This window comes from Gavia stellata, chromosome 30 (genome assembly GCF_030936135.1).
Source record: "Gavia stellata isolate bGavSte3 chromosome 30, bGavSte3.hap2, whole genome shotgun sequence".
NCBI lineage: Eukaryota > Metazoa > Chordata > Aves > Gaviiformes > Gaviidae > Gavia > Gavia stellata.
This window is the reverse complement of record NC_082623.1, coordinates 635615-645112: the sequence shown is the minus strand read 5'-3', so window position 1 is coordinate 645112 and position 9498 is coordinate 635615. Positions and strand designations below refer to the sequence as shown.

Below are 9498 nucleotides of genomic sequence, written 5' to 3'. Positions count from 1 at the left end.
TTGCCTGTATTGGTTAAACTTCTTGGCCCAGGTTCTATTTACCTGGGAGTAAACTGACCCTAGCCTATGATTTTTTTTGTGTTCTCCACCACTAACTTTTGGTTAAGATGCTGAAAATATACCTTGTCCTGTCCTGCTACAATAAATTGGCCTCTTTTTGGGTGGGTAACTAAAATCACCAATTAGACAGGATCTCTCTCACTGTGAAGTTAACCTTCTTTCCCTGGTCAAACAGTAGCACCATCTACCAACTTATTCATATTTCCAGCATTTGGACATTTCTATCTGTACTGATTCTTTGCTGCGTGGTCCTTCTGACCAAGAAACCAGTCAGCTGATGGTGCAGTCAGTGAATGTGGCAAACAGTTCACATCCTGTACTGGTTTTGGCTGGGACAGAGTTAAATTTCTTCATAGTAGCCTGTTCCGGGCAGTGTTTTGGATTTGTGCTGAAAATAGTGTTGATCACACGGGGATGTTTTAGCTATCGCTGATCAGTGCTTGCGCAGCATCAAGGGCTGTTCTGCTCCTCATGCCAGCAGGTGGGCTGGGGGTGCACAAGGAATTGGGAGGGGACACAGCGGGACAGCTGACCCCAACTGACCAAAGGGATATTCCAGACCATATGACATGGTGCTGAGCAATAAAACTGGGGGGTGGAGGTTGGCAGGGGGGGCCGTTGCTCAGGGACTGGCTGGGCATTGCTTGGTTGGTGGTGAGCAATTGCTTTCTTTTGGATTGCTTGTTTTTCTTGGGTTTTATTTTCCTGTCTGTTGTTTTTTTACTTTTTTCTTACAATTTTTTAAAAAAATTCTTTGTACTTATTAAACTGTTTTAAACTCAACCCACGAGTTTTCCTCACTTTTGCCCTTCCGATTCTCCCCCCATCCCACTGGGGGGGAGTGAGCTAGTGGCTGTGTGGTGCTTAGCTGCCAGCCGGGGTTAAACCACGACACATCCATAGTCCAGACACTGTATCCATCTGTGATGGGCGGGCAGCGTGGATTGGGTGAAGTGTCACAGATCTGAGTTGGCTCTTGCTATCTTAAGTGCAAACAGGGTGGTTTTAAAGAGAATCCAATGGACTGTTGATCAATAAAGCAGGTAGGAACATAAACTGCTCTATGGACTGTCTCAGATTTGAGATCCCCAGTGAACTCATGGTGACACTGACTGATTGCAGAGGAGCACTGGAACAGAGCTGAGCATTCATTTCCCCATTAGCCTTGGAGAGCTAAATGTGCTGGACGTCCTGACCTGGCCAAAGAGCTCCAGGTGGTACAACAACCTCCAGGGGGGTGCCTATACAAGGCAGAACGGCTTTGCAGGTGCACTGCAGGACCCCCACTGCAACCAGTGCACCCAGTTCAGCACTGCGCTGGCCTTACAGTGCAGCTGCACATGCCAACAACCTTTCTTCACTGACATCTGTGTCAACATGAATTAAACATCAGTTTAGCTGGATCAGCAGCACTATAAATCTGGTCTGGAAGGCAGGGGATGCCAAGAAGCAGAGCGAGAGTGTCCCCGTAGACAGAAGCTGTACTTTATGCTGTGCTGCCCTGAGTACGTGCAGCACTGGGCACTGTGGCTTCACCTCTCCCAAAATCAGGAACTGGGTCTCAGGTACAGGCAAGCTGCACACAACATTGCCTGTTGGTGCTAGCATACTGGGTTTCCAACAGAAATCCCCAAATCCCAGCAGGGCCCTGGAGGCAAAGGATGGAACCAGATCCTCGTGAGTGGTGCTGGCGTCGTGGGGGCCTTGTGGAGCATCAGCACCAGAGCCAAATAGGGGGACCTGAGGCTGCAGCAGGGATCAAGCAGCCAAGAGCACTGAGCCTCCAAATTTCTGCTGACACCCGCAGCTACATCTCTCACTCCTGGTTATTCCTTATCAAGGGAGGTTTCTCCCACCAGAGTCTGACACTGCGTCTTTCTCCAAGCATCTTTTCTCCTCAGGGGTTGGGTCCTGTGTTTGCTGAGTCCTGGCACTTCTGGCCTTCTACCCTCTTTGGTGCTAGCCCCTTGGACCTGTCACAGTGTGACAGAGAACTGAGTCCTGCCTGTTCTCGAGAACAGGAGTCACAGACTGCTCCCTCCCCTGGAAAGCACAAGGCAGCAAGTTCTCAGAGCCACGTCCTCATACTCCATTGCCAGAGATTCCAAACTAACCAGGGATTCTGCAATGAGCCGCGGTCTGGATGTTTGCCATGGAAAGAGCATGCTGTTAATTTGTGTTCAGGCAGCGTGCAGAGCCAGCTGCTCGAAGAGGGGAAGGATACCTGTGCTGACATGGCTTTGCTTATTTTCCCTTGCTCTCAGGGCATCTCTTCCAGCTGGGTTTGAAGAATGGCAGAGAGTGACTCCTGGCAGCACTCAGACAAGAGCACTCTGCCTCTGCATGCACAGCGATTAAGGCCAGCAACTGTCTCCCTTCCTCCAGGGGAATTCAGAGACTGCTGGAAGATAAGGAACATCAAAGCCGGAGCAGCAGCACAGCTGAGTATACACACACTCCCTGCTGTTTCCCCAGTGAGGAGAAGCGTGGATAAACACATCCACGCAGGGAACTCTCCTAGCGCAGCTCCTCACCCCAGGGACATGTGGCTTCTATCGATGCCACAAATTGCCCTGAAAGACTTTTCAAGGACAGACTTTGCCTGCAGTTCTGACCCGTCCTGCCAGACCAACACCCACCAGGAAGGCAGGCTGCTGGAAAAAACTCAGCTCTGGTCTTTTGCTTTGGCCTCCTCTGGCGGCTGAACGGCGGCTGCTTTGGTCAGAACATGCCCCACTTTCAGGCCCAACTGCGTTTATGAGGTTACAGCCTGCCTGGGGCTGTTCCCCTCCACCCTCAGCTTCCACCTCTGATATGATTGTGCCAAGGAGGGAAGGGTAACCGTGTATGTCTCCATGCAGAAGCTGTACCTGAACAGTTCCTGTTTTAACCGAGGACAAAACTCAAGCCCCTAGGAAGTGACCAAGTGATGGTCAAAGGACATATCCTCTGCCACAAGCTGTTTCCACCCATGTAGCTCTCTCAGATTCGGACATGCAGTACTTAAAAAGCTGAACTGCAGCAACCCCTAGGTTGGACTGTGCCATTCTGGATTAAGTTTTAGGAAAGCTGCAAGAAACAATTTTTCCAGAGCCTGCTTCACTCTCTCAGGAGATGGAAGCGTTATCTCAGTGACGCAGGAACTTACTCGCTCTTCCTCTGATTGCATTTAGGGAGCAAAGCACTTGATTTTTACTCTCTGCGTGGTCAGATAATATTCAGCCACCAGTGCACTTCCTCTGAAGCACACTCCTCACTCAGCTGGGGGGCACAGCCCCACAGTTCAGTAGCTCTCATCGGGATTGCTAGGCTACCATCGCCCTCTTCTCTACCCTCACCGAGACAAAAAGGTCCAGCTGCACTTGTAAGAAAGATGCACTTTAAGAACCTGGCTGACTTGCAACTCCACACAGAAGTATTTATGCTGAAATGCGTAACAGAAATTATTAGTTAAAAGGAGCATAAAGCTGGCTTTTATCAAAGCCCTCATTTTCTCTTTGCACTTTTATGGCAAGTTCCACTCATCTGCTGTGGTTTCTTTCCATGTCCCCCAGCAGCTGCAAAATACTTCGTGGTTTTAGGCAAAATACTTGGTGGTTTAGTGTTCCTTTGATTCTAGGGTTTGGCCTTTATTAACCTGGCTTTGCGGGAGGCAGGGAAGCATTTCCCTGCACTATTTGTTGAAGGACCCCGAAGCTATTTCCTCTCTATTGTTTCCTTTCCTCCTACTTTTCTTGTTCCTGCCAGGGAGTGTAATGTCAGGCACATAAAATGACCTTCAGAGAATATTCATAATACATTTCAGATATCCCTCTTCTCCCACACATTGTAGAAATTGGCTGTGCTGATATGGCAGTATCTGTTCACACAGTGTAACACTTCTACTCTGTAGTGCTGGTGGTTTAAGGAAATAAGCAAGGCAAGATATGTAGGAGATGTAATGCCAAAAATACCTCTCCTGGCAAAACTGGCCTTGTTTTTACCAATCCACAGCTATTTTCTGAACTCTGCTGAGCTCCTCGTCTCCATACATGGTGGCAGCAGGTTCCGCAGACACACTGAGCTGCAGGTATTGCAGAGATCCTACATTAAGCCCTTCGGGCTGCCTACGTGAGGACTAGCAGGAATGGCAGAACTCTAGAACACAGCAGGGAGGCAAAGTCCTCCAAGCTATTACTTCAAAGTCCATATTGTCATAACTGCTCTGCCAAAGATTCCTTCTGTTAAGAGAGGAGCAATCATGGAGACACCTTGGGTGTAGTCAGGCCTGGAAACCAAGATCTTTTTTGCTGACTTGCAGAGCTGGGGAAAGAGGGAGCCTTGAATTCCAGCCCCTGCTCCAAGCACCACTTACCTATTTCAGTGAAATCAGTGAAATGCACTTAATTTAGGGAAGGAAGAGTACGAATGCAACCTTTTATCAAGGGATGACTTGTGGCAGTTACCCAAGACAGTTCAGTGATTTCACAGCTTCCTGCTGCCAAAAATGGGAAGACCTGCACCCTGCCATTGCCTCCCGATTATCTCACGCAGGCTGCAGAGCTCAAACGCCTGTGCTTGAACCCAGAGGCCCAAGAAAAGGAGTGGGTAGCTTTAGACTAAGTTAGCAAACTGAACAGTCTCAGCAAAGGGTTCAGCAGCTGGCTTGAGGGAGAGGTTTGGGTGGGAAAGGGAGCAGAGAGGTAAAGTTACACGAGATGTCAGTGTCAGCCTAAGCCCAGACCATTGTTTCGGGGCTATGAACCAGTCTCAATACCTGAGTCAGAGTGGACCAAGATCTGTTTTTAACCATCCTAAATACATTTATATTTATGGTACATAAACACCTAAGCAATACAAACAGGCATGCCTTAAATCCAGATTGGGAAGCAGTTAGACAAAATTGTTATTATTTGTCCACACCCAAAAGCAGCACTGAGGCAAGGCTCCAAGTGCTGGAGGTTTTGTGTCCTGCTGTGCACAGTCCTCACCCACCCACCCCACTGGTGGGATCGGTTGGCACCAGGGGAGCAAGTTTCTTACTATTCCCTCTCTTGGCAGTGCTACAGCTGATCTCTTCTCCCTGGTATCTAGTGACAGGACACGTGGGAATGGTTCCAAGCTGTGCCAGGGGAGGTTTAGACTGGACATTAGGAAGCATTTCTTTAGCGAGAGGGTAGCCAAACACTGGAACAGGCTTCCTAGAGAGGTGGTTGACATCCCAAGCCTGTCAGCGTTCAAGAGGCATTTGGACAATGCCCTTAATAACATGCTTTAACTTTTGGTCAGCCCTGAAGTGGTCAGGCAGCTGGACTAGACAATCCTTGTAGGTCCCTTACAACTGAAATAATTTATGCTGGTCTATTAACACAGAATGGATCTTATGAGTAAAGTCTATGCATCTAGTTATGTAGAAAAATCCATTTTCAAGTTAGTTTAAAAGCGATCTGCACATGGAAATAAGGGTTTCTGCTCTGTCTTATTGTCAATGATAAAGATGGGTTGCAAGATGAGCGTTGGCAGGTCTTATATGAGTGCTTCCCATACCTGAAGGTTGGCTCTTGTCTATCCTTCTTTTCCTAGAAGTTCCTGCAGGCAACTAGAAAACAGTTTTTCAACATGCTAGATAAAAAAGCAGTGAAAAGATTGTATTTGTGAGACTATCCAAATTTTTATTAGCTCTCATCAACACAAAAAACTGTTCAGCGCTTCATTAGATGCTCCCAAATCTGATGTTGCTGTCTGTTGCATAAACACAGCAGACCTTTCCCCTGAGGCAAGGTCTGCTGACTGCAGACACTCTTCCTCTAAATTTCAGTTAACATCACAGCGGAACTGCCAGGCTCAAATTCCACAAAATGATGCTGCCTTTTCCCTCTTCACCATTTTTTTTTCCCCCTCATAATTCTCTCTTCAGCTCTCGGGATATGAACTAGCCCAGGTGATGGACTCCTGAGCACCAGCAGTCAAATTGCAGAGCCCTACTGCATGGCTGCCCCTTCACCGGCACCACGTCCCTGCCTGTGCTACTTGGATTTCAAGGGTGTCTCATGGCTTCTCCAAGCTGCAGGAAGCCATGATCTTACCTGAGCTTGAAAGATCCCAAGATCTCACAGTACAAAAGCTTCCTCTTGTGAATTCCTAACAGACTGTACATTTCCTCTTAGCATTTCCACAATCTGTGTGATCCTGCTTCATATTTAAGAGCCAGCAGGAACTAAACCTGGATCCTGTGAAGGATGTGTCCATTCAGCACATCTCTCACACTGATGGGCAGGAGGCGCTTTCATTGCTCACCATTACTGAGCTATGCCACACTGAAGTGGATTCAAATTGCTGCAGTGCTGAGGTGAAGGCAGCCTTTGACCTGAGGTCTCCCATCTCTCCAGGAAGCATTCTACTGACTGGGAAAAGCTGCTGCCACCACCTCAGCTCCATCCCAGTGCTACCGACCAACTACTCCCCACTATCAGGAATCCACATGTACAATTTTTTGAGAAGCGTCATTTACTCGGCGTTAATTGAGCTGATATCCACAAGCCTGTTCTGCACAGTGGTGTCTTCAAAATGAAACTATTGTGCAGCACATTTTATATATTAGTTACATGGACTACAATGTAGGTATTACAGGTCAAAACACATTGCTTAATAGACAACAATCTAAGTGAAAGTGTGAAATTAAAGTGACATGATCGCGCTATTTCACTGTGCCTGTGCAGAACCCAGATGAAGCTCTCCTGACCTTCTAGGTACACTTCCTTGATGGACCTGTTCAGTTACTGGGCTTAGGGCTAAAAGACAAGGGCAGGAAAAAAAGAAATACAATTTTCACGTCAAATGCGCATTTGACACATTTAGCAAGGACATAGCACAAGACTCACCTCCTACCCAAGGGAAAGCCTTAATCACCAGTCTACAGAGTTTTGCCTCTCTCCCTCCCATTAATAAATCTTGCCTGCCCACAGCAGAGGTTTCTGATAGAGCAGCCCCTGAACAGCCAACATCTTGGTTGTTCTACATTAAGGCAGAGCCTCCAAATCTTAGAAGTGCAGGTGCTCAAGCACTGGAAGAAGAAAGGGCATGTTTCTCCCTCACCGCTGTCAGGATGCCTCTCTGGAAAATCTATCTGTGGCTGTGCCTGCCTTACAGACTCCTGCCAGCAAAACTGTTTTAGTAGAGGAGCGAGGAAAAGGTCTCTCCCACAGCCTTGTGGCAGCAACATTGCTAATCTTTAAGTACAACCGATCTTGATTTTGGTGGCAAATACAACTTCATCATCCCAGCGGAATGACAGTTGTGCCTTTACAGCTGCATTGGTACCCAAAGTGTTTATTAGCATAGCATACTGATACCCCTCCTGCAGTAAGGCATGTCCTCTGTGACCCAAGATGATCACTGTAAAGCTGCTGTATTATTCATACGGGGTTTGCAAATGGAGAATGCAAACTGGACCACAATTACCAAAAGATAAATACAGTGAGAAGCATGGCTGCTGCAGCCTCCAATTTTCAGTCAGCTTTGTGCCCATCTTTTAAAAGGCAGAGACCAAAACTGGACACAGTATCCCAGCATTGCTCCTACAGGCTGCTTTTACAGAAGAGAAATTCTTTCCTGGTTTCTCTGTTTAACACACACGGCTGTTTTGACATTCTTCAGCACTGAGACATGCAGTCACTGGACACTGCTTTTCCAATGATTCAAATCCTTTTCAGGTTGGAATATCTTCATTCTTGCTGCCTGGAAATACTATGACCTTGCACATTTTCTTTATTTGCCATTCGATCAGCCTATGCTGTCTGCAAACTCTACCTGCATCTTATTTTATTTCCAAGTACTCGGTAATAAAACTGCATATAGCGTTAGTTAAAATGCCTTACACACACTTTAGGTGCCATATACTTGTACAGGTTACAGTTGTCAAGTAGGATGAGGTTTTAGAGAACCTAAATGTTACAGTTTGGGGCAGGGAACTTTTCTTCTGAAAATCAACAGAAGATACAGCCTTAAACCCTGTAACTGCTTTGGCTGTAGTTCAGACAATTTAAGCTGCCACGATGATTCAATGCAGCAGTCCTCTCCTCCCTCACCCTTGTGCCAGCACCCACATTTACGTGGCTCTGTCACAAACAGATCAGCCTGAAAGACATCTTAGCGTGTTTGAAAAACAGCAGCCACACATGGAAGAAGTGACAGAGAGCAGCCAGGAAGGCCTGGGGCCGCTTCTAGCAACAGAGGCGGATCAAGCTATTTGGCAAAATTGTCACGGTGAGCTGTCCCTGCAGATCACAGGGGACGCTCTCACCAACGACGTCCTTCCTGTGAGGGCTCGGGTGAGGAGCTGGCTGTGCCGGTGCTGCGCTTCTTGGTGCTGGTCATTCCGTGGAGCTGGGCTGTGGGGCGACCAGCTGGGCTGTAGGTCAGTCAAGCCGTGGGGCAGCCAGGCTGTGGTCAGTCAGGTGTGGGGCAGCCAGGCTGTGGTCAGTCAGGTGTGGGGCAGCCAGGCCGGGAAGGCTGTGGGGTGGCCAAGCCGTGATCAGTCCGCTGGGCCTTGGCTCAGTCTGTCACTGTCAGGCAGCAGGGTGGCCAGGCCGCAGGGCAGGCGGGGGTCCCGGTGGCCGAGCCCAGCTCCTCAGGCGGGTGCCCGGGACCATCACCCCCGTCCCCCACCCAGGCGACAGCGCCAGTGTCACTCGTGAGCCACGCGCTCCAGCGCCACGTAGAAGCTGTCCTTGTCGTCGAGGCAGTGCCAGCCGATGGGCCCCGCCTCGCAGTCGGCGCACACCAGGAACTTGACGTTGCCCACGTCGCGGGTGAAGCCCACGTTCTCAAAGGAGAACATGTCGCGCACCAGCCAGTGCTCCCGCACCAGGTCCCCGCCGCCGCCGCCCGCTGCTGCCGCCGCCTTCTTCCTCATGGCGGGCAGGAGGAGCTGCGGGAGACACAGCGTCACCGCCCTGCCCGCAGGGGGCGCCTCTCCCTCCCGCCTTCCCACCGCCTCCCTCACCTCGCTCCCTCCCTCCCCCCGCATCCCGGTACCTCACGGCGGGCGAAGGTGGCGGCGCCGGGCAGCAGCACCCGGGACCCGCAGCGCTGGCACAGCACCGCCTTAAGGTTCCGTCCCTGCGCGCACACCAGCTCGGCCGAGCCCGGTGCGGCGGCGGGAGGAGGAGGAGAAGGAGGAGGCGCCGCCGCCGGCTCCATCTCGGCGCAGGCCGCCGCCATGGCCGCGCAGGCGCGCTGGGTGCCGCCACCGCCCGAGGGGCGGGGCCACGGCAGTGACGTCAGGCGGCGGCGTGCGCACGCGCCGTGCTGAAGGGCGGCCCAGCGGCTTCGCGTCTCTTCACCCGCTCGGGCCGGGCCGCGGCCCAGCGGCCTTCGGCCGCCCCTCGGTGCCGCCGCGCCGGGGAGCCGTGGGCGCCGACAGCCCGCGAGCAGCTGCCGTGCTGTGAAGCAGCGAGG

General features: G+C 50.5%; 1 protein-coding gene across 1 annotated transcript; it reads right to left on the bottom strand.

Moving 5' to 3' along the window:
- Positions 1 to 5696: 5696 nt before the first annotated feature.
- RABIF (RAB interacting factor) lies at positions 5697 to 9261 on the bottom strand. Its single transcript, XM_059831195.1, has 2 exons — positions 9076 to 9261; positions 5697 to 8968 (listed from the first exon to the last, which is right to left on the bottom strand). Exons 1-2 carry the CDS (start codon positions 9259 to 9261, stop codon positions 8726 to 8728), a joined length of 429 nt encoding a protein of 142 aa, XP_059687178.1. The 3' UTR covers positions 5697 to 8725.
- Positions 9262 to 9498: the final 237 nt, after the last annotated feature.